This window comes from Melozone crissalis, unplaced genomic scaffold (genome assembly GCF_028551555.1).
Source record: "Melozone crissalis strain CALT ecotype California unplaced genomic scaffold, PUWL_Pcris_2 ptg000045l_1, whole genome shotgun sequence".
NCBI lineage: Eukaryota > Metazoa > Chordata > Aves > Passeriformes > Passerellidae > Melozone > Melozone crissalis.
In genome coordinates, this window is record NW_026535823.1 from 30,319,133 (window position 1) to 30,344,528 (window position 25,396).

The window sequence follows — 25,396 nt, forward strand, 5'->3', positions numbered from 1 at the left end:
ACAGACTGAAAGTGTTTTAACTGTCAGGAATGGCATCTTCCCTTGAGCATTTTTCTCTAGGGAAAAACAGCCTGATCCTCACCAGCTGTAAATGGCAGTGCTGCTCCCACAGAGGAAAGGGCTGTGGCAGGGGTGGCTGGAAAGACCCCAGGGAGCAATAAAGGAAACCTGAGCATTAAAGTATTTCATATCAGATCCAGTTACATCTGTCTGTAAAATTAGTAACAACACAGACACCTGGTAGTTACGATTCATGGGCTAATAAATACGTTAAAGGTACAGAGGACTGTACTGAGCCTTGCACAGAACTGTCTGTGCTATTGGATTTGATAGAGTTCAGCTCCTGGCTTTGGTCAGGGGCTAGGCTAAACTGTGCTCTGTCCAAACTTAGATGGGAGACCTCCAAGAATGTGCCAGAGCTGAAGGAAATGGGATGAGGTCCCTGCTTCCTCTTCTTTCTGCATTACATTGAGCTGTAATTGGAGGCACCATGCGGTGGTACTGTAGAGTCTTGAAATGATTACTGTCTGCTCGTGGCTTTGACAGTTGTTGAGGGTTCTCGGGTGTTGAGAGAGGAGCAAGTTTGTAGGATGCAAGCAACACATAGGGAACTGCTGTGGTGGGTGTGTATGGCCAGAGCAGAAGGAAACTGTGTGAGCAGCAGAAGTGTTTGGCAGCATTTCTTACAGTAATCAATTACTGAGACAGAATTGTACAGAAAATGAGGCTTGGGGTGAAGCTTCAGGCTAATATTCTGCCTGTAATCCAGTCCCATCCAGGAATGTCTGATTCACACTGAATAAAACAGGCTTCCAGGTAAAAGATGTCTAGAGATGGAGTCACTGCTTCTCCTTTACCACAGAGAGAGGGACAGAGCTCTGAGGAATCAGCCATTTCATACCAGGAGGCAGAAAAGGGGTGAAAGATCTACTGGCTAGGGGCTGCTTTTTGGGAGGGTTGTGTAGCTCCAGCGACACACAAACTGTCTCTTTTTAAAAATAATATGTTATTAGAGATATATGAATGTGTGATATCTGCACACCTGGCCTGGGTCTGGAGAGCCCATGAAATGTGTTAGACTAGTTATTACTTGATTATTCCATCGCACAGGTGTACGTTCCTGCTCCCAAATGCTGATGCAGTGTCTCTGCTGATGCACAGACTCACAGCACTGAAGGCTACAGAAAGCCCCTTGATACATGACAACACACTGTGTGCCATTGCCTCTGCATTAAATCCACTCATTTGGTTTTAGCTAGCACAGGTCTTCTGGTCTTGCTTAGAAAATAAAATTTAAAAAAGATAGTAACCAGTTTGTGCCTTGAAAGTCAGCCTTCAGCTACTCTGACTATTAAAGCCCCCTAAATTCTCTCTTGAGTTTGTTTGACTTCAACATGCAGTTATCCATTTTTCTCTGAAAGATTAAAAACGTTGTCAGTATACAGCAGATATTTCCAGACACATCTCGTAGATACTTAAATACTTACACATTACACTCATGTCACGTCCCAGTCTTCTTTCCTGTAAGCGAGGCAGATTGAGCGCTTTAAGTCTTTCACCATTAAGCACTTTCTTCAGCCCTAAAATCCTCTCTGTGGCTCTTTTCTGCACCCACTCCAGTTTTCCAACAATTTTTTAAAAGTGTGAACACTAGAAACCGCATAATCTTACATTGTCTGTATTAAAAGCAATTGTGTTTGAATGGGCTCAGCTCATGAAGCAACTGAGATCACTTGGAGTGCCATTCTCATCGCTGTCTGTCACTCCACCAATGTTCCTGTCACCCTCAGATTTATCAGCTGTGAATTTACAGTGTTTACATCCAAATCATTGAAGAAAACATTGACTAGCATCTGACCTGATGCTGATCCTGGTAAAACTCTCCCGTTTGATAACGGCTCCTGATTCATAGCTACTTTTTAACAGGCTGTTTGCCAATTCCTAATCTAATTAGTGCACGCTCTGCTGCTATTTCTAATGCTTTTTGATCGGAATATCACACAGTGTTAATTCTAATCTCCATAAAAAAATGAATATCACATCTCTTCATTGACCTTTATCATTCAGTCTTTACCTTCATCATATTATTTGATGCGCCTCATCAAAGAAAGAAATTGCGTTTGTCTGCTAAGGCTTATTTCTCCTAAAACTGTATTTACCATCATTAATTCTATTTCCATTCTTCATGGCACCTTTTCCAATACACAGTAACAGCTCAGGATGTGTTAGAGGCTCAGCTTTGAGGTCTGTACGTTGTATTATCAAACCAACCACAACAATTCAATTCTTAAACCCACGCTATGAAACCTGATACATTTCATTGTAGTGGCTTGATGCTTATTTACATTTATATATCGTCAGGTGATAAAAAAGGACTACTTGCCACACTGCCTTAAGCATAATCCATGGAAAAACTCCTAGTCCTGACCACTGTTTTCCAAGTGTTTCCCAGTGACCACTGGTACAGAAACCAGTACAACCTTAAGCTTCCAGGGAGAGTTGTGTGCTTCCTGACGCCTGCCTTAGAACACCACCATGAAAGGGATGATGATGAAATATCAGCTATCATGTAACTATCTATAAATGTTAGATTTCTACAAAGTGATTCCACTGAATTGTAATTAAGGGTTTGAAAGTCGAATGATTTTAAGTGCTAGTTTTAATTACCGCTTGGTGAACTTTAGTGTGTTAGAATTGTCACAACTTTCCTTTAGAATTAGTGTCAAGCCAGGCAATACAGTGGGAAATTATTAACTCATACTTTGGTTCAGCAATTATCTGCATTACAAGGTTTATGCAATTAGCTGTTTAAGATGTCATTATATTTTGCCATCTGGTACACAGGAGTTTATGCATATGAACAGGCACATGTTGAAGTGATTTTCACTATATGACACTTGATCTCAACCCAAATCATCACTATAATGAGTGGAAGACACAGTGTACAGTACATTAGTGGCAGGTGCATACTATCAACTTCATTTTAATAGAAGACTTTCATGTTTCCATTTTTAAAGTATTCTGCACAAGTGCTGAAGAATTAATTGCTCGTTTGCAATCTAGCAAAAACCGAGGACACGTTATTGCTAAATGCTAAGGAACATCAGCTTTCAGGAAAGCGGCCACTTATTTAAGTTCTTTCCATCTGTAACTCCAGGCCAATTTCTGCTGCAGACAATAAGAAAGTCTAGCTAAGTTCATCTTAAAATGTTCTCTGAATGCTGAATTAACCTTTGATAGGCTCACAGCACTGAAAGCCTCTTGAGGATGCTTATGGTGTGGTCCATGTGTGACAACCTCCAGTGTCACCAGTCTCTGCCAGTGCACATTCTATTGTCACCTGTGTCCTTGGCCTTACCTCTGCCTGACGTCACTTGTGCCTGTTGGCTCATGCTTGACACACAGATTCTAAATCTGGGGGGGGAAAGTGTTGCTGTTGGCAGCTTCCCACCAGGAAATCCTCGCTTCCAAGCAGCATAAAATGTAAATATCGATAACGCCAGCACTGCGTACTCAGATAATACCTGGTATTTCTGACACATACTGCGTCTGGTGTTCTAAAAATATTCACAGCCCTTAATTAATTAAATTGCACGCAGCTATTAACCTCATTTGACACAAGGAAACGGGTCTCTGGAATGGTAAGAGACCTCCTCAGTCACAGGAAGGCTGTGCAGAGCCTGAGAGTGAGCAGCCTGCAGGGACTGTGCTCACTGAACTGCAGTGCAGGCAGCTAAAACTGGGCTGAAACCGCAGCACTGTGCTTTACCTGCTGAAGCTGGGGCCGTGGTTTGTGGCAGGACATGGGTTTGTCACGGGAGAATGGACAGGATAGCTCCTGCCACGTCCTCCTGTGAGCAGGCCTTGAACACATGAGACACGTGGGTCTGCTAGAAAATCACACTTCTTAGGAACAGTCATTATTTTGGGTTCTGGTATTCCACTCGGGATATTCCCTCTGTCTTGGGGCAGTGCTGGTTGCCTCAGAGCAGGAGGAGGCAGCGTTCCCAGACCTGCTTCCAGCCCCAGCCCTGGCTCCAAGCAGGGGACAGTGCTGCATTTCCACGTGCAGTCGCTGCAACTTCATTATTGAATTACATTAACAGGCCGCCCTCTAGTGTCATATTTTATTACTTGGGTAAAAAAAATGAGCCGGTTGGGTAAAAAATGTGTATTTTGTCTCAGTGAACACCAGCAAGAGAGGCAGCCACAGAAGCAGCCAAGAAACGTTTCTGTGGAGCACGTTGGAAAGTTCTCTGTCAGGTTAAAACCCCCAAAGTTTCGAATTTTCTCCTGAGGTGCTGGAATTCAATCGCAGAAAGCCCAAGGAAAAAACCACAAATCCTGTGCAGAGTTTTCCTTTAAAATCAATTCTAACATTTCTGAAGGTTACAACAACACTGTGATATATACATGCATCTATACTTTTAATGTGAAGCATTTTGTCCTCTTGTATGTACATCAGTGTCATTCAGGGAGATAACAGGGAATGTCCTTCAAGGCAACACTCCCAGTGCACAGGGATTGCTTCGCTGAGGCTGAAAACAGAAAGGTGATAGACATAAGCTCACAGGCAATTATTCAGGAGTCTGCAGCCTTTAAGAGCCAAAACTTTAAAATACTAATGCTGAACAGACAACACTTTTGTGTCCTGAAACCCTTACAGGCATTAGCATTAAGTGACCAGACCTGCCCTTACTGGGCTGGTTAGGAGTGGAAAAAGGGACAAAGCAACTTCAGGACCATTGACAAGACAGGTCAGGCCAACAGCTGGTGTGAATTAGCAGGTGAAGGCAGCGCACATCCATCAGCCAGAGATCTGTCCTTGTGTATTAATGTTCCCCCAGGCTGAAGCCACCTGCCCATCTTCCATTTTTCTGAGCACACCTGTCTCCCATGGGAGATGTGCTTGGTTGCATGGCAAAGCACCCTTGGCATAGATAACGGGAAGGATCTCAGCACCAACTGCAGGCACCAGGATGCTCTCCTGACCCGCTGGGCACCGGGATCTGCCCCACACACAGGACACTGATGGTGTCCAGGGATGGTTTGAGTTGCAGGAAAGGTAGGAAAATTGTTTCCCTCAGGGGAGTGTAACATCTGCATCCTCTCTCCTCCTCCAAAACCTCCCTGGAAGGAGGAAGGAGGAAGGAGGAAGAAGGAAGGAAGGAGTAGGGGACACCCCACCTTCAAGTCTCACACGTAGGTGGGGGACAGAGAAAGCTTGACTCTGCTGACATCAGCCACACGCACTGCAGCTGACGGGAACCTTGGCAAAGCAGGGCGAGAGGGCTCGGAGGCGTTAACCTGGGTGCGTTTTCCCCGCTTTTGCCGTATTTTTGCCGGTTTCGGCCTCGAGGGCCGCCCGGGCCCCGCGGCCCCCTCAGGCTGCCGCCGCTTCCCGCCGGGAGGGGGCGCTGCGCCGCTGAGGCGGTGGGGGGGGCGCGGCGGGAGGGGCGGGGCGGCGCCGGGCGCGCGCGGCCGCCTCCAGGGGGCGCCGCGGGGCGGGCGCGGGGGCGCGCAGCGGCGGGGGCGCGCGCACAGGTGCGCACACATCCCCAGGTGCGCGGGCACGGGAACGCCCCCCAGTTCCGCGCACCCCCCGAGCCCCCTCTGCCACCGCATCGCACACGGGAAAGGGGAGCAGCGAGGAGAGCAGGGGCGCAGGGATGCGCCCATCTCAACAGTTCATCCGAGGAAGTTGTTGGGTGTTACCATCCCGACCCTCCGATCTGTATTTTGCAACCGTCCAGGAACGCAACTGGGATTATTTATTATTGTTCCCTCTTATTAATTTAATTAAGTCTTGTTGGTGTAGCATTTTTTCGCCCCGTATTAAAGGAAATGAAGTCAACATCATTAAAAGGAGTGGAATAGGCGTATGCCAAAGTATTTGTAAGAGCACGTTAAAAATATTCTAATATGAATTCCAGCTGTCTCTCAGGCCTCTGGTAACTTTTCCGAAGAAATCCAGCGACGCCGCAGCCCCGCTGCTGTCGTCTGTGGGCTGAATGCTAATCTGTGGCAACAGGGGGAAGCAACCTTCGTTATTTCCTACAGTCACACTTTTTAAATCAAATTAACTAGGAATTTTTAAAGGCCTTTGGCATTGCCTTTGGAGTAAGGCTGGTGATGTTTGGGATTAAAGGGAAATTGTACCAACCTCACCTGCTCCAGGGAACAGCAAAGACCCCAGTGAGCCCACACCATTGCCACACAGGGCATGTGGCATTGCAGGGGGCTGATGGGGTACCTGAGTTCCAGAGATGTGTTTTGGGGTATCTCTGTTCAGGTACAGCCATGTGCTGCGTTCTGGTGTGCAGAGTGGTGTACTGGTGTGTCAGGGTACCTGTGGGCAGGTGTAGCGGTTTATTGGGGTAAACTCCCTGCTGGGGTACCCGTGTGAAGGTGCAGTGCTGTGTTGGGATCCCTGTGTCTGAGTGCTGGGGTACCTGTGTGATGGGCACCTGGGACGGGTATCCCATGGGAGGGGTATCCCACCCCCTCCCTAGCCTGCCTTCCCCAAGATGTCATAAAACCATCCCAAGGGATGAGCTGAAGAAAGGGATCCCAGCAGGACAAGAAGCCCCCCTTGCAAAAGGGGATGTATGGATGCTTCCTTTGCAGTCCCCTGGATGGAGGGCGCTGGGAGCACCAGCACTGGTCCTTTCTCTGTTTAGAAACACCAGGGGACATTCCTGGTGTCACAAAATGTTGGGAACAGCAGCACTACTGTGAGGAGGGAAAAGCAGCTTCCCTGGAGTCTCCAATGGACATGGACTGCATTTGACTATGGTCACTCCCTCCTTCCACTCAGGTGTCCGGTGTTTTCCTCTGCTCTATACATTTCCCCCTGGCCTTCTGATTTTCTAAACCATGGGGAAGGATTTTCCATGGAGATTCAGTGCTCTGTCTGTGCTGCACATGCAAGGCCGGCCCACAGGTTCCCTTTGCCAAGCAGGGCAGAAGTCACTTGCACCAAAGTTTGGAGCTCAGCAGTACTGAAAATCTGGAGATATTTCTTGAATTTAAGGAGGAGGGCTGTGTGTAAGTCAGAGTTTGATGCTGCAGTGCAGTGGCAGAGAAGAGTTTCAGCCTCCTGCCCTGTGTGCTGCATTACTGCTGGGGGCTTATCCCGGATTTTATTAGCCGTGTAAGCATCTCCAGCAGCATGCGACCATCCTGCTCCCTGGAGTGACTCCTCCCTCGCTCAGCAGTGCAAGTCTGAGGGACTTGCCAGTGCAGCTGCTGGGATTCAGGCATTCCTGAAACTTCTCTCCCCTGAAACCCTGCCCTGACCCTGGGCATGGCCAAAGGGACCCCGCATTGGGACAAAATTCCCAGGGATATTGTCAACCCCCGAATTATAGTGATACCACCAACACTTTTCATAGGGATTTTCCTTTATTCATTACTGTTAAAGGATGTGATGGGAATAACAGCCCAGCCACTGCAGGGCCTAACAGAGATGATGAGGGGAGGCCAAGCTGCGGTCCCAAGCCATGATACCCTAATTTCTCAGGACCAGGGGATCCTTGGCTTTATGGATTTGATTCATGGGCAGTGGGAGCAGTGCTGGGACACCGGGCTACCGCAGCCGCTGCCCCCGGCTGGCACAGAGCCCCTCTGCCTGCCGCAGGGCTGGGAGAGCCGCAGGCTGCCCGGGGCTCTGCATCCCGCTGCCGCCGGGGCGGATGCGGCAGCTCCAGCCCGGGAGCTGCTGTAACCCTCCCACAGCCGCATCCATATGGGATGGGGATGTATGTGGATACGCGCATGTACAGCGGCTCGCAGCGCTGGCAGGCAGGACCTCGCTGGGCGGGAGAGCTCGGGGGTCCCCCCGCAGAGCCGGAGCCGGAGCCGGGCCCGGGAGGCGCCGCGGGGAGCGGCGGGGGCGGGCGCGGCGCTGCCAGGTGCCCCCCTCCCTCCCTCCATCCCTCCCTGCATCCCTCCCGCCCTCCGCGCCGCCCCCGCCACTTTTATTGAGACTTTATTTTGCAGCGGGGGTCGGGGGGCGCCGACTCTTCCCTGGATTTCTCCCCCCCCCTCACCTTTTTCTTTTCGTTATTTATATTTTTGAATTTTTTTATTAATTTTTTTGAGGGGGGTGGGGGGGTGGAGCGGGGAGCTGGCCAAAACCTTCCCGCTCTCCGCATGTGCGTGATTTAGAGTGACAGAATTGCGAGCCGGGGCTGGAGCAGCGATAAATCAGCTCCTCGCCGGCGCGGGTTGCCGGGACTCGCCCAGCGCCGGACGGAGACTGCGGCAAAAGAGAGGGGGAAAGGGGAAAAAAAAAAAAAAAAGAAAAAAAAAAAAGAAAAAAAAAAGAAAAGAAAAAAAGGGGGTGTGGGAGAGGGAAAAAAACCAAAATGAGGGGGAAATACAGGAGAAAAAAACAAACTGAGCAGCCCGCCGGCCGGCGGAGCGAGCGGCGGGGCTTGCGCGGGCGCGGAGCGGCTGCAGCGGCCCCGCTCTGCGCTGCTCCGCGGGGTTTTCCTGTCTTGGTTCCTTTTTTTCGGGTCCTTTTTTCTTAAAGATTTTTCGGCTTTCTTTTTCCTTTTTCTTTCCTCCTCCTGTACCTTAGATGAAAATGGCTACCAGTGACTTGGCGAGCGTTGGGAAGGCAGAGCTGGCAGGTTGCGAGATTTATTTATTTATTCCCCCCCGCCCCCTCCCCTTTCCCTCCAAATAATCCAGAGGCAGAGCAAATTCAAACAGCGACCTTTAAAGGCTTCGCTGTAATTCTTTCCGCGCCGCACCTCCGTTTTCTGTGCCCCCGGCCGCGGTGCGGTGCCAGGGCTGTGCCGGAGGGGGGCCCGCAGCACGGCGGGATGCGACGCCCATCACGGTCGCCCACGCCGGGCAGCGGCTGCTCGGGGAGCGGGCAGGAATCGGGCAAAACCGGGCAGAAATCGGGCAAAACCAGGCAGGATCCGCCGCGCTGCGAACTCCCTCGGCGAGTAAAAATGGTGCCGCGGATGCTGCGGCGGACACTGCGCTCCCGCGTAGGGATTATCCACTTTTTTCTTTTTTCTTATTTTTTCTTTTTTAAATTTTTTTTCAATTATTGTGATTTATTTTTGTGTCATGCCACAGATCTACAGCTGTACGTGCAAATAAAAGCGAGAGCTCACGGATACCGCTTTCCTTCCAGCGAGGACTGAGTAGTTAATCCAATAAGTATCTGTATTGTTTGGGGCGATGTGTGTGTGGTAGGGGGGAGGCAGTTAATCATGTATCGCAATGTATGGATAAAATAGATGAATATTAAAGTGACGTGGGGAAAGAGTGACGGCGCGGGGGCTCCTTTCGGGGGAGAGGACAAAGAAGAAAGTGGAAACAATCTTTTAAAATATTTTCCATTCATAAAAATGGCAGAGGGCTTATCCACCAGTCTATTTCTGCGTCTGACTGAACAGCTAATGCGTTATTGCCAGCTTCAAAAGATAATTGTAGTGTCGGTAGAGACCTAATAATACAGTAGCACATGTAATTTTAAACAACACCTCATTGTTTATTGGGATGTAACTTTCCCAAAGTTTATTTGTAGCATTAAGAGATTTTTAAGTGCGGGAACAAATTGCAAATGAGCAGCTGTGGGGCGATGCACAGTTTGTGTGGCTACAAGAGTTTCTATATTTAGTGACAATCTGAATCTGAAGAGGATAAAAAAAAAAAAATAGAATATTTTTAAGGAAATGCCTATTTCCTCCTGGAGGAGGGGGGAGCTGGGCTGGGGGATCTCCTGGCTCGGGTTTTCAGTTTTCTGAGGGAGAAATAATGCAGTCAGTGTGTCTTTGCCCACGAGCTTCACCACAGTACGTACACCTGCTCCACAGGCTCAGAAATAACCTTTTCATGCAAGAAGTTAAGGAAGGGGTCGGGCATACGTACGTGGGGCGGTGTTGTGATTTATGTGCTTTTCCAGGAATCCAAATAAAACCATAGCTGAGCGTGTCCCTTTGTGAGGGCCACCTGTGCATCGCGCCTGCTTCTTCCGGGGGTTACCCTATGGAAATCTTCCCAGCCTAGGATAGAAGTTAACACAACAGTCGGGTGAGCAGAGGATGCTCTCACCTTCTCCCTGCTGTTAGGAGAGGAAAGCAGTGATTGTCACAGGCAGCCCACACGGATTACACTTCCCTTTTTTCTTTTTTTTAAAGAAAAACTCCCTTTCTGGGAAAAAAAAAAAAAAAAAAAAAAAGGCAAACCAACAGAGCAGCTTCTCCAGAGAGATCCAGCACCAGCACAGGGTGCCCAGTGCAGGATCTATATTGCCAGGGCTTACAATGCGGCAGGTCAGTGAATTACAGTAATAAAGACTTCAAAAAAAAAAAAAAAATTCAGGTGCTGAGACTAGCACATTTCCTTCACTACTCCAAGGGAGCCATGGGCTCTGGGAAAAGGCAGAGCAAGCAAAGGGGACTGGGCGCACTTCACTCTGTGGGTTTTTTTACAAAATCTTTTAGGCAGAAGCATTGGGTCTCGTGCAGGTTTTTGAGTTGTTGCAACCAACTTTTGCATGTGAGCTACGGCACAGACAGCTTTTATGGCTCAGTCCTTGCACGTTATGAAGTTGTCTATAAAATTAGAGGAGGTAGAGAAGTAAAAAGTTACTAATCTCGGAGAAAGGGTATTACTTTCAATTCTCTATAATTTCATTTAGTTTGAAGTTTATGGGCTAGAAGTGGGGGGCTCTAAACTATCTTGTGTCAGTGCCTGTCTTTCCTATGAAGAATAATGCATCACCTTTTGAAGAATACATAATTTAGGGCTGAAAGAAATATTTTTAATAGTAGAAAAAAGACAGAGTTAGGAAAACTTGTGATGGAAAACTTTCCTGCTCTGTACCCACAAGGAAAGTGATCAGACCTCATGTGCTGTCTGGGTTAGCAGGGCTAAAACTATTTTATAAAAAATAACTGCAGAAGAGAATTGCAGATAAATTTTGTGCTAGAAAAACAGTAATAAACCAGCACCTGTTACTGTGCCCTTCTACCCAGCCTGTCTCTAACCTAGGCACAAAGTTGTCCGAGTTTGTGTCTGAACAGGCCACTCATATTATTATTGTTTTCTTTCTTCCCAAAACTTCAGCATAGATAAGAAACATGAAAAAAATTACTTATCAGTGAAGCAGATTGCTGCTTTGAATTTTATTTATTTATTTATTTGGGGAAATAATGCCCATCTCATTGTGAAAGTTACAGACTCCAGAGAAAAGCCTGCAGCGGAGGGCAGCAGGGAATGCATGTTAATGAGGGCTAAAAGACCACCACTGCTTCTAAGCAGCGTAGGCTGATGTTTAATATTAGTATTAATATCCCTTTTTTCTCTTAGGCATAACTTTTCTTTGTCACATAACTGTTTGTGCTATCTGAAACTTTACAAAGTCCAGTCAGCAATTCCTCAGGTTCATTTTTCACACCCTGCATTGAATCTCAGCTTTTATATTCTGAGCGAACCCTGAATGTAAAACGTTCTCATGTAAAAGCAGGGACAAAAGACTTACTTTCCTTTTGAGAAATATAGTGCATAAATAGATATGACAACGCATGGATATATAATACACTAAAATAAATAGTGTGTGAATGGGTGTGGATGGGTTTATAAACAATATTTGCCACACCGTGTTTATACCACTCTTGCGCAAACTTTATCAAGTGAAATTTTCATTGAGGTGTGCGAGATTAGGACCAAAGTGTTTATGCCAAACTGCCTGATAAAACATTGGATTTAGGACAAGAGCAGTATCAGTTCTGCATGGTGTAATCACTCCGTATCGCTGGAGAATGATTTCGTACCATTGTGAGAGGTGTCCCTCAGCTTCCAGCAGCGATAACACTGCGGGACTGTGTACAAATATAATATAGCTGAGGACAACTGTACCTATTTGTGTCTTTCCTGGCTGTGAACAGGGGATTTATCCAGTTGGATGGTGGCACCAACATGGTAAGAAGGGAGTTCTAGGTCCCTGCTGGCCCACGGTGGGGCCTGGGCCGACGGGCACTGCTTGAGCCCACTCATAAACCACTTATTAAACTCCATCCACTTTCATAGGGAACTTTCACTTCAAGGAATATTTAGTTTTTTCAAATAAACCCTGCTTGCAAAGGGATTTTTATCTTAAAAACATTACCACTTATTTTGCTCCCCATAAGAACATCCACAGCAAAAAAAAGGGGAAACACTGCCTCTCCCGCCTCTGTCCGTTCTGCTGCTTCCTTTCTGCAGTCTGCACACCACTTTTGCTGGGAAGTTATTTCCTCCGCAGTGCATTTCGCAATAGGCTGGAGCCCCTGTGGAAATGCATTACAGCTCTGCAGGCGCTCCTGCGCCGCGCTGGGCTCCGCAGCCAGCGCCCCACGCGCGGCCGTGCCAGGCAGCGATGCCGCCACGAGCTCACGGTCAAAGCAGGTCTTTCCACACAAAGATTGACCAATTTTTAGTGTCCTTATTCCCCCTTGCCCTTAGCGCAGCTGCTTTAATTCCCCACATCATAGTGGCTTTGGCGATGCACCCATGGCCCAGACCCCAAATGGTGTGGCCGTTTTCATCTGCCGGATAGGGACTGCAGTGCTTCTTCATCACCCTGCGCTCCTGCTGGGAATTGTGGTGATGGACAGAAAATATTGCATGGGAAAACATTATTATTCACATGTATTTAGTGGCGTAAGGTGAGAGTTTCCATCAAATGTACTACTCTGCTTATTTAAGCTACTCCCTGAAATTTGGAGCCTGGAAGTTGAAAGTTCTGCCCTCCTGTTTTAGGACAACACAGTGTTCACAAAACCATGGTGTTTATTGTAGAATCATAGAATGGCTTGGTTTGGAAGACACCTTAGATATTATCGAGTTCCAACAGTGCTGCTATGGGGAACTTTATTTTAGGATCTGGAGCCTTTAAACTAAGAAGGACAACCCTGTTATGCCCAGTTCTTTGTGCACCTGTGGAATAAAAAAGCAATCTCTTCCCCAGGGAGAGTCTTATAGAATACTCTCAGTTTTGGTAGCTTCAGAATATTGTTGATTTCATGGCTGATGGTGGGACAAGGTTAGGCATGGCACTAAACTACTGCTTCTCCATGATGTTTCTACTGGAATTTGTAGACAGCTCCATAGTAGGTTATGGGACACAGAGAAACGTCTGGGCATTGATTCTCACCCACCACAGTGGCACTTAGGTCTCTTGGGGATGTGAGTCAGCAGAGTGTGGCTCTAAAGTCCTGATGGAAAAGGAATCATGATCGAGCCTGGTGATTTCAGGGGGCTTCTGGCTCTCAGCGGGGCAAAGCTGCTCCCAGGGCAGCCACACTGGCTGTCCCAAAGCCACTAACATCACTCAGGGCCCAGGAGAGCCCTGCTGTCTGTCTCAGGCCTTTAATGATCGCTGCTGTATGCTAACAGGCCATACCACATATAGCCCGGCTATTGTCAGCGCTGATCCTTGTCCAACTGACGGGCTATTCAAAGCGCTTCTCAAGCCTCTCCAAAATCCCAGCTTGTTCTACCCCGATGACAGCCATCCCTCCCATTCGGAGTTCTCTTTGTACGCTTGATAACATGGTGGAAATCCCTTATTATGCTTCTTTTAATAATGCTTTCACATGGCAAGGGGACATGATGTTTTAATTTATGCAGTGCACATCATCCTCCGACAATTTGCTAAGAGGAGCCCTCGCGACCTAAGCCTGCGCCGAATAACACAAGTTTATGCAAAACCAGTGGTTTCCAACCTGTGGTCTCCAGACCGCTGGGAACCGGCGGGCTCCCTCCGAGGGGTCACCAGGAGGTAACCAGGAAAGCAGAGCCGCCGCTGCCGCGAGGTTCAAACGCGCCGCCGGCACGGAGCCGCGCTGCCACCAGCGCAGGTCTGGGGCTCCCAAACTGCGAACTGAAAATCACTATCTCAGGGGTTTTTACTTTCTTACTCTTTTTTTTTTTTTTTTGGTTGGTCTCTGTACTCAGCACGCTGCGGCTCCAACCTCTGTGTCTTTAAATACCTGCTCAAGTCGATTAAAAGCAGTAAATTCAGAGGGGTAACCACACCACTCCTTATGAGTTGTGTGAGTTGAAGTCTCACTTTGTTGTCAAAAATAGCAATTAACCTTCGGATCCACTTGCTCTCCCCCCCCAAATTAATTTTGCAGTATTATCACGCATCTTGAGGCTTCCAGTTTTAAGCATATAATGCTTCTCCTGTTAATGAAGCGGGTATCCACGATCAAGGGGAGCTGAGAGCCACAGACAATTGTTTGTTTGCCTTTATTTCTCACGCCCTTTGAAGGTTTTTCTTTCTACTCTGTGTTTTTTTGGTTGGGTTTTTTTGGACTTTTTTTTTTTTTTTTATTAAGTGACTTTAGCAGATTGTACCCTCAGAACTGTGAATAATGGGGTTATTCTACAAAAATGGCCAAGGCTAGTTAAGACACACAAAGCCAGGAAATCCTTTCAGGGATGAAATCAGGACTATTTTAGGGGTGCCGTGTAAGTTGGAGACTTTGCAGCTTGGCTGCTGCATCGCTGCCAGGCACGGCAGCGCTGCGGGGACGACCGGTCCTCCCCCGCCGGGGGCTTGCCCGGCCGGGGGGGCCCCGCTCCTTCACCGCACCGGGGGGAGCAAAGCCTGGGGGGGTTCGCAAAGCACGGGGGGTGCAAAGGTGGACGAGCAAAGGAGGATAGGGGGTTTGCCAGCGCCAGGTAACTTTGCCCATGCAGCGAAGGAGCTTTGCTGCGAAAGGGACGGGGGTTCCCCGCGCCGGGGGGTGCGCACAGGGGGGATCCCTGTGCGGAAGGGTAAGGGGGTTCCCCGTTCAGGAGGGGGTTTCACCCGTGCGGGGGGCTGGTTATTCATGCAGGATGGGGGGATACCCGTGCAGGATGGGGGTTACCCGTGCAGGATGCGGGGTTACCCGTGCAGGATGCGGGGTTACCCGTGCAGGATAGGGGGATACCCGTGCAGGATAGGGGGATACCCGTGCAGGATGGGGGGTTACCCGTGCAGGATGGGGGGTTACCCGTGCAGGATGGGGGGTTACCCGTGCAGGATGGGGGTTACCCGTGCAGGATGGGGGTTACCCGTGCGAGGGGCGCTCGCACTGCCCCCGCGCTGGAGCCCCGCGGCTGGGAAGGGGCTCGGCGGGGGCGGGACACTGCGGGCCCGCAGCGGGGCCGCCCGCCCGGCCGGGGGTGTGCGGGGGATGTCCGTGAGCCCCGTCGCCCCCCGGTGCGGGTCTCCTGTGCGAATCGCGGCGATTGCGGAAATACGCGGGGGCGGGAGGGAGGAGGAGGAGGAGGTGGAGGAGAAGAGGAGGAGGGAGGTGGGTGGTGGGCGGGAGGCTGCCGAATCGCTCGTAACTTCTGCAAAGTCCCGGGCACTGGGAGCCCACCCGGCAGAGCGTGGAGAGGCGGCGGCAGCGCCCGGGCACGCCCGCCCCGACCCCCGCTCGCGCCGCGCCGCAGCCACCAAAAGCCCCAAATCAGCCCGAAACGCACGGGAAGAAAAAAAATCCCAACACATCCCACCTAAAAGCCGGCGGCAGTTGGCTGCGGCGGGTTTTCCCTTCCGGTTCCCAACGGCTGAGAGTCGATTTTAGCCATAAAAAATATAAAAAATTGCGAAGAGAAAAAAGAAAAAAAAAAAGTGCCGCCAGCCGCTAGAGCCCGCAAAGTTTCTCTTGCGCTGTTATCTGTGTTATCCCTGTCATCACTGCCCGCGGGACGCGGCGCCGCTTAAACTCTTGTTTTTGTATTTTTAACCCGATTCCCACGCTTTCGCAGAGGGAATTCGCTATTGTCTGCGCGGGGTCTGGGCGCGGAGGGAGCGCGGGTGCGCAGGGCTGCGCCGCAGCTGCCTTTTTTTTTAAATCTTTTTTTTTTTTTTTTTTTTTTTTTTTTTTTTTTGGTCAGGGATTTGAGAAAACCGCTGAGCTTGACAGATTCCCCCGCTTTCCCCCCTCCCCGCCCGTACGTGCGCGCCGGCTCCGTGCGCGCCGTCTGGAGCGCCCGCGGCCGCGCACAAAGAAACGCGCCCGGGCGCGGGATGTGACGGACCGCGGCGGGGACCAATGGGCGGGGCGGGGCCTTGTGACGTTTCAGAGCGCCGCCCAATCAGCGGCGGGAGTGGGTGTTGCGACGTTTGAACTCCCCCGGGGGGAGGGGCGCGCCTTTTTTTCCTTTTTTTTTCTCGGTTTTTATTCTCCTTTTTTTTTTTTTTCCTCCTCTTTTTATTTTTTGTCTCTACATTTTTTTTTCTCCTCTTTTTTTTTTTTTTTTTTTTTTTTTTGCCTTTTCCGCCGAAGTTGGCGGCGCCCCGCGGGGACGGGGCCGCTGGCGGGGACGGAGCCTCGGAAACCTCCGGATTTAGCACCCAAAAAAAAAAAAGGGGGGGGAGGGCAGAAGAAAGAAAAAAAAGCTTTTTTATTAAAAAAAAATTCCATGTTTAAAAAATTATTTTTTTAGAGCGTGCTTAGCAAAACGCTGAGTTGGGAAAAATGAGGATAACTTGCGCGCCCACCCGTTCAGCGCTCAAATATTCTGCGGTGGGGGAAGGTGCTTTCGCTCTACTTGTATTTTTTTTTTGAAGGGAGGGGTGTCCGTGGCTGCGGAGGGGCTGCACTTGACCGTGGCCCCTGCCTAGAGGGCGCAACCAGCCGTCCCGCGGCCAAAAGTCTCCCGAAGGGCGCCAAAAGTTACTTAAAAGATAATGCTGGAAACCGCAAAAGGCTGGGAACGGTGCGGCACGGACGAGTGGGGGACACAACCCACTCTCCCTCCACCTCCGAAATAAGCGGCAGCGGGAGGGGATTTTTCCTCCTTTTCCCCTATAGATGGAATTTTTTTTTTCCCTGCGAGTGTCGTCGTCGTCGCCCTCCCCCCCCCCCCCCCCCCAAAAAAAAAATAAAAGCCTGTGACTACGCGCAGGGACGCGGGGGTCACCTAAAGTGCCTCCGGCATCAGTGGAAAACGCTATTCCCAGGAGGAAAGGGGGGGACACACCAGCCGGGACACCCTCCGAGTCCCCAGGAGCGGGCTGGAGAGCATCCAAACCCCAAACCCAAACGTTGCCGGTGCCAAGACAATGCGCTCCAGAAGTGTCAGGAGGCGCGGGGGTATTTTTAATTTTAAGCGCTTCACTTTTAGATTTCATAAGTAAGAAAGAGGGGGGAGTGCGATGTGCCGATGAATTTATGTGTTGCTATTTTTTAGAAGAAAATTTTTATTTTTTTTTAAAGTGGAATAAGCACCCTTGATTCTAAAGCGCTTGATTTAAAATGACAAGTGCCAAAGGGGATGGGGAAAGTTGTGGAAGGCAACGCCGCTTCCCCCAGCGCCCCCCGCCCCATCCCTCCACGGTCAAGGGCCGAGCGGAGCCGCAGCCCCCGGGAAGAGCAAAATAAATAAATAAATAAATAAATAAATAAATAAATAACAATTATAACAGAAAAATACACAACCCCCCCTTCCCGCTTAGTAAAAAGAGGCAAACTTTGAGCCGAGCCCTGCTCGGCTCCGCGGCTGGCCGCGCTGCGGGGCGGCGGGGCGGAGGGAGGCGGCGGCGCCGCAGCCCCCTCCCCGCCCCTCCCCGCCCCCGCGGGCGGGCGGCGCGGGGCGCGGGGCGGGCGGTGCGCGGCGCAGAGCGGAGGGGCGCGGAGCGGAGCGGAGGGGCGCGGAGCGGGGGCGGCGGAGGGGCGCGCAGCGAGCGCTATGCCTTTAACGGCGCGCGGGGCAGGCATGCCGAGCGCGTAGTGCGGGAAAGTCGAGGCGGGGTTAAAGTTCAGCTCATGGAGCGGCTCCGCGCTGGCTGCAGTTTGGCAGAGTTGGAAATGTGAAAGCAAGAAGCAGGCTCGGGGCTCCCCCTCCTCTCCTCTCTCTCTCTCTTTTTTCCCCTCCTCTCTCTCCCTCTCCCTCTGTCTCTCTCCCCCTCTCTCTCTCCCTCTCTCCCCGCACACGCACACCTCCAAACCGCAGCCCCCCGCAGCAGTCATGTATTCTCCGCTCTGTCTCACCCAGGTAAGCGGCCGCCGGGGCGCGGTGGGGCCGGCGCTGCGGGGGTGCGCGGCCGTGCGCGCCGGGGAAGGGGCACCACCGCCGCTCGCCGAAACTAACTTTGTTGCCTTTCGCTCGCATGCCCCCCCCCTCCACCCCCTTCCCGCACGGCCATTTGTGTCGGCACATGGCTAATGGCGCCTACTTATTAATGCTTTAATTAACGGGGGGGGCCGCGCGGGCGCGGTGCTGCGGGACGACCCGCACGGCCCCGCCGTGCTTGGTCATCCGCGATCGATGCCGCCGATGCCGCCGCCCGCGCCGGAGCGCCTCGCACCGCCCCGCACCGCGGCCCCGGGGCAGCGCCGGAGCCGCTGCGCCGCTCCCCGCCCCGGGCACGGCGCGGCCCGCACCCCCCGGCACCGCGCTCGGGGCTCCGCGGGAGCGGCCCCGCCAGCTCCGCGCCCCCGCGGCGCCCCGGGCGCCGAGAGAAGGACCGTCCCCCGCACCTGGGCTCGCTCCCGCGGTGCGGCGCGGTGCAGCCGCCCCCGCGCAGAGCGCCCTCCGCACCCGCGGAGGCCGCCCCAGCCGGGGGCCCGTGCGCGTGTTCCCCCGCACGGACATCCGCAAACTTGTCCCGCGTGTGTCGCGTGTCCCCCCCGCCACCCTCCCGCCCGCGGATCGGGCCCCGCGGCGCTCGGCGCAACTTTTGCGCGCTCCGCTCGCGGCGGGACGGGGCTGCGCGGGGAGCGGAGGCGGGGGCGTCGCTCCGCGGTGCCCCCCGGTTGCGCGGCCGCGGAACCCCCGGCCCCCCTTTCCCCGCGCGCTGCTGCAGGACGCTGAATTACACCCCTTCAATTAGCAGGATATAATGGTTTAACGAGGAAATGCTTTGTGGCGGACTCAAACCCCAGATTATTTCCTCCTGCAGGAGATTTTGACTACATTATTCTTATTAATTTAATTGGAATATTTTTTTTCTCCCGGTGAGAAAGCCTCTCCGGGCTCTTTCCGTCGAGAAAAAGGCAATGAATTGTAGGGAGAGGGCCGGCAGCTTCCCAGGCAGCCCGAAGAGCTCTGAAAGTTTCGTCCTTTCGTCCCCTTCTCTAGTCGCGGTCCCCTCTCCTTCTCCAGCCTGCCCCAAATTTTGGGGTGCTGGCGAGAAAACACCAGGCCGGCGGGGGCACGAAACTCCAAACCGTACACTTGCTCAAAAGGCAGGAGCAAAATGCGAGCAGCGGGAGTTTGCAGAGGATGGGATGCAGCAACTCCGGGCCGTGCCTGGGCAAAGTTTGTGCCTTTAATTCAACTCTGAGCAATACCTGGTTTTTGTCAGCGCAGCGGCTGCGGGAGGGACCCCCGGACACTCCGTGCAGGGCCCGCAGCGCCGACGCTCCTGGCATCTCCACGTGGGGCTCCTGGGGCTCTCTAGGCCCAGTCGCATTTTAAGGAGAGAAAATAAATCCATGGGCCGGTTGCGCCCTGGCCCAGTCGTGTCCTGTCCCCGTCGTCCCCCCCCACACCCCCCCCAGCTTTTTTTTTTTTTTTTTTTTTTACATTTATCAAAAGAAAAGCAGAAAGCCAGGCATGTGCTTTGACTCCGTTAGGAAAATCTGGCATTCTTGCTGCACGTTTGGGAAAGTAATAGGAGGATTAGAGGCCTCCTGACAAACTCTTCCCTCCGAAGGATCAATTAGGTGATTCTGTCATTTTTCCGTAGAAAAAAGGGGGCGAGCCCTGAGCTATTGCGAGTAATTTCCTATTTTATCGTTTCAAGAGCTTTTATTGATACAAGTTTTAGGAAGGATTTTTTTTCTTTTCCTCTTTCTTTTTTTTTTTTTTTTTCTTGGTCAAGTTTTAGTTCAGATTTAAAGGGAAGCTCTTGAAAGTGGGTTAGAAAAGGAAAACAAACAAAAATGCTGGTTCTGAGCGTATTTATCCAAGCCCTGGAACCAAAATGGCACAAGCATTTTGTGTCATCTGTCAGGAAAAATCCAAACATCGTTCCATTTACATATCTGCTGAGGAGCTAGGAAATAGTTGGGGAACATATGCACGTCTCCTCATAGATTTACAAGCAAATGGATTGTAAAAATATTAGCAAGGGTCGCTGTAGTTGGCTTAATTTCAAAAAGATCTGCAGAAATACATTGTTTCAAAGCCTCCTTTGCAGGATTACATTATCGAAGGCGCCTTTGGGTTGGCGTTGGGGTTCTTTTGTCGTAGGGTTTTTGTTTTGTTTTTTCTAACACCTTTTTGGAGATCAGAGGAGAATTTTGGGATAAACAGTACAGAACTGTGCAGCCCAAATTTTAGGTGCTGCTTAGAGACAGGCAGGCTCTTCTCGGAAGAGCTGTATCCTCAAACTTCGGAGAGGAGTGCAATAAAGAAAACCCCTAACTTTTTATTATTGCTTTGCCAGCTTTCTGGTGTCTTTTATTTTTAGGTAACCCATCCAGCACCGAGAGGGGAAAGCAAACAGCTTTATCAAATACTTTCAAAGTTTCCTTTCCAGCTAACTTGTGGAAAGGGAAAGATCATTGCCTTTTCTACCAGTTCCTTAAAATCCTGCTATTTTGCAGCGAGGCTGCAGACAAGTTGCACATCTGTTAGCACACTTGCACTGACACGTTTCCAAAACTTTTTGGGTTTTTTGAGGGGGCTGTAGCACCACTGAAATAAAAAATTGTATTGTGCAGAAGCTGCACCCCCTCCCCGTGCCCGCATCCAGCCCAGTTCTGTTTGATCAGTCCTGGCTGCTTTTATTTCCACTTGGACTTTGCTAATACCTCAGCGCCGAGATTGAAGCGGTGCGATTTTCCGGAGCAGCGTGTTTACCAAGACACTTTGAAAGTTGGTCTGTTTATGAGTCGTTAACCTTTTCTCCTCATACACCATTTTGAAAAGACACATTAGGGTGTAATAGGGACGTGCACACCTCGCGCCTGAGCAGCAGTGCTTCTCGTTTACTTCAGCCACAGACTCTGACTTTGCACCAAAAAGCATCTTGGTTTTTTCCCCCCCTCCCTTTAAAGTGGTTTAGTGTTTTTTTTAAAAGGTTTTCTTTTTGGGTGTTGTTTTTACCTCCCCTTTCAGGTTCACATCGTAGAAATCAGCTTTAGCGCAGGTTAAAGCAACTCTCTCTTGGATGTTATCCAACGCCGAGCCAAAAAAGTCCCGAGCACATGAGATCAGGCAGGACAAAGCGCTGCTTAAAGCAGAAAAGTTAAAATATTTCAGGATGTACCAAGACGTGTTTGGAAAGTGGGAAGGCTGGAAGCGCTGCCCTGGCTCGCTGTGGGCTGTCGAGCCTCTTTGCTCTGTGTACCTTCACAGATAAACTTCCACTTGACAAAAGGCCTTTTTTCCTTGACTCTCCCTGAGTGGGGAAAGGGAAGGACAGGAGGGATCAGGAGGGAGGGTTTATTATTTTTAATAGCTTGTAGAGACCTGTAGTTTTTATATTTTTCTCCTTTTTCCCCCCCTGCCTCCCCCCCCCCCCCCGTGAGAGCTGTGTCTGGTGGGTGAGAGCAGCTCCATGTGCTGGGATTGTGCCTCCTCTCACTTTTTGAATCTGCCGACTGCAAACTCGCACAAATCTTTTTTTTTTTTTTTTGAACTTTATTGAAATTTGAAACTATCATCTTTTCCCATAGAGGAGGGGGGAAAAAAAAGAGGAATGTGCCAATCACTGGAGTGATTTATTTTATTTTACCTGCTTTTATTTTAATAATCATTCATAGTACTTTGATTGCTGCCGCTCTGCTCTAGTGAAATATATTGTGCTGCTGGGAAAGTTTTTAACAGTCTGTGTTTGAAATAAAAATAAATGCAATGGTGCTACCTATAGATTTAAGTATCTACAATTCTGGGGCCACTCAGAATAAGTGCAATGAAAGCTCTTGGGGAGTCAGCAGAAGGTCTTGAATTATGACCGGAATTTGCTGCTGGATATTTCTACTATTGATTTCTCAGTTTTTCATAATTTCTGAAAAGAACAATGCAAATTAAAATAAAGTGTTGAAAGGAAGTAAGATGTCTGTTTTAATAACCATATTTGCATGGCCCACAATGATTTGAGTAGAAAATGTACTCCATGGGATAATTAAAGAAAAAAAAAGTTAGTTTGCTAATCTGAAAAATCCCCGATGTTTCCTTGCACAGGGGTAAGGTAGCGGGTGGCTTTTCCCATGCTGGGGAAAATGTTGCAGGGATTACTTTATTTTTCCCTCCTGGAGGGCCCAATCCTGAGAAAAGGAGGAACTGGAAGCAGGGACATCCCCAGCACGCAGCGCTGGATCAGGCCCCATAGGCTGGATAGGTTTTTATGTGTAGCCTGGAGTTGGGTCATTCATTTATTCAGGGAAAAAACAAGAAGCACGGCCCCCGTATATTATAATATGTTTTGATCTCTTTGGCTGATTTATGAAATACTTAGTGAGGAGGAAAAAAAATTATTTTAAAAAAGAAAAATCAAGGGGTCTTCTCGCCTTTTTTTAACGTCAGCATAATTTAATTGAGATTTTTTTTTGTGCCAGGGGAGAGGGGTGATCTTTAACTCCTCGTTACGCAAAGCAAGCAGTGTCTCTGGATGGCCAAACTAACTTTCCGAGTAGGACATTTCTTTTAAAATATTTGAAAATCAGACACAATTAATAATTCTTTGAGTATTTGCACCAGTTGTGCTACAGTTTTACAGTTACCGCATTTTTCAATTTTTCATGTTTTTTTGGGGATTTTTTTTTTTTAATTTTATAGGAAGGCTCAGAGTTTGACTATCCCTAATACGCCCAGATAGCAAGTTTTTTTGGTTGGTTTTTTTTACAAAATAGAAACAAAAATATTTTAAAAAAAGATAAATTGCAAGGCTTGCTTTTTCTATGGTTTATGATTGCGCTCGCGGGATAAATCGACCGCGGTACTTCTCACTCCTTTCACTGTTTAGGAACCAGAGTGAAAACCACCCTTCATTGTAATTGTATATACAGCTATAGTGGCATTTTACTATTCTGCCGGCTGCTATTTCCAAATATATCTTCGGGAAAGTTTTACTATACTTTAGACTTCCCCATACAAACATTGATTGGCATCCAAATGTTTAGGATTTGCCAAATTGGCGGGCAAACGCTGGCTACACCGCAAGCAGCGGGGTCAGGGAGAGAGCAAAGGGAGATATGCGCTCTGCAAGTGGACTTGCAAAAGGAGTTCTTGGATTTTAACTCATTCTGCCCCTTTTTTTTTTAAAAAAAAAAAATGGTTTGGGGTCTGGGGAAAGGGCGCCAGCATTGCACCATCTCCATCTGGGCGCTTGGTTGAAGTTGGACCCTGTTTTTGGGGGGCGGGAGCAGAGGTTTTGGTTCGGCGCGAAAGGGAAGCGGGGATGTGGCGCTGGTGGGTTTGGGGTCCATCAGCGAGGGGTCCCACGGCCCTTAAAATTTATCAGCACCCTCCTAATTCTCTCCATCCTGCAAAAGCCCTCTTTTTGGAAGCTCTTTCTTGATGGTTTCGGTGACATCAACCCTTCTTTTTAACTTTTTTCAGGATGAATTTCATCCCTTCATCGAAGCACTTCTGCCTCACGTCCGAGCGTTTGCGTACACGTGGTTCAACCTGCAAGCCCGAAAAAGAAAATACTTCAAAAAACATGAAAAACGCATGTCTAAAGAGGAAGAGAGAGCCGTGAAGGACGAACTGCTAAGTGAAAAACCCGAGGTAAAGCAAAAATGGGCATCCAGACTTCTGGCAAAGCTCCGGAAAGATATCAGGCCTGAATTTCGGGAGGATTTTGTTCTCACAGTCACAGGAAAAAAGCCTCCGTGTTGCGTTCTTTCCAATCCAGACCAGAAGGGCAAGATGAGAAGAATTGACTGCCTTCGCCAGGCAGATAAGGTCTGGAGGTTGGACCTTGTTATGGTGATTTTATTTAAAGGTATTCCGCTCGAAAGTACTGATGGCGAGCGCCTTGTAAAGTCCCCACAGTGCTCTAACCCCGGGCTGTGCGTACAGCCCCACCATATAGGAGTTTCTGTTAAGGAACTCGATTTATATTTGGCATACTTTGTGCACGCAGCAGGTAAGTGCCTTTCTCTACCACCTTCTCCAACTTTTCGGTTATCTCCGTGCCGGGTGCCGTGCCCGTGCGGCGGCTGCATGAGCTGGGGAGGGAGCTGGGGATGCCAGTTATCGCTCTCCCGGGGTGGCGAGGAGGGTGCCAAAATTCCCCCCCTCACTTTTATTTTTTTTCTTTTTTTAATGGGGTTTTTAAGGTGCAGCCACATAAAAGTGGCTCTTGTTTTCCGCGGTTAACAGCATTTCGGGCATCCTTCACAGGTGTTACCCTAAATGTTGTCCTAAGTGGGCTCGCAGCCGGACGCGGCTTCCTTTATCCTAATTTTGGGGGAATAGATTTTAATTTAATTTTTTTTTTTTAAATAAAGTTTGCGAATGTTATGCACAAAGTTGTCCAGGAGGTGCCTGAGGCCTGTGGGTCAGGAGTACCAGGTATCCTCACCTCACAGAGATTAGATGGGGAACGTAAACCCTGCAGTATTGGAGGGAAAAGAGAAGACAGTCCCTTGATAGCAAACCTAGTCATCAAGTGTGAATGGGCATGAAACAAACCTCTGGGTAACCCTAGGGGGAAAAGGAGGCATTTAAACCCCTCAAAAGATCATGATTTATACACCTAAAAGCTAAGCAGGTCTCAAAAAAATTCCTGATTTGACAATATTGTGCTTATGAGGAGGGGCTGAGATGTTATAACATGTGATGAAAATCTTGAGATCCCAGACTACAACACAAAGTATGCTCTGCCTGCGGCGTGACTCGGCGTGCTCAGAGGATGTGTAGTATGTTGACTGGGCAAAATAATATGCTATTGTAGTTCTCCTGTGTGATTGTAGTGCAGAAAAAAATGTGTGTGTGAAGTGCAATGCCCCGAATTTCATCTATGGGATGTGTGGGTCCTTCAGCATATCCTGACTTGTGAGCTGAGGGGCTGGACTGGCTGGAAAAACAAAGGAGCAGGGGAGAGAGGAATCATATTAGTAGAAACCACTTCTGTATAAATATTTATCGGTAAGAAAACCAAGCAAATTACAACCCAGGGAGCCTGCATTTCCCATGCCAACTTCTTTCAGAGGGTCTTGCAGAAAGTTTTGGCTTCCCCAAAGTTTTTCTGCGCTGAGTCCCTGCCATGGTTGTTGTGTTAGGCAATGTCGCCGCTGGGATTTTACAGATATGATCCCTGTTCGGAAATAACTTTTGAGTATCCTCATGGTATTTCCTACAGATAAGCTGCGGCATTTACTTTGCACTTCGGTGTGAGGTGGTAAATCATACTGTACATTTATGGTGAAAGGGAAGTAGGCAAATATTGAGGAAAATTATTTATTTACTCTGCGCTTTATTA

At 49.4% G+C, this 25,396-nt stretch overlaps 1 protein-coding gene across 17 annotated transcripts in view; it reads left to right on the forward strand.

Moving 5' to 3' along the window:
* NFIA (nuclear factor I A) overlaps window positions 1–25,396 on the forward strand; it is a 348,828-nt gene that overhangs the window by 82,874 nt on the left and 240,558 nt on the right. For 10 of the 17 annotated variants that reach the window (XM_054286269.1, XM_054286273.1, XM_054286270.1 and 7 more), the window contains exon 2: window positions 23,527–24,058. In XM_054286269.1, coding sequence (XP_054142244.1) covers window positions 23,527–24,058 — 532 coding nt within the window. Of the gene's footprint in view, window positions 1–17,716; window positions 18,010–23,526; window positions 24,059–25,396 lie in introns of those variants that run through there. The other 7 variants (XM_054286275.1, XM_054286280.1, XM_054286281.1 and 4 more) reach the window with 1 other exon arrangement.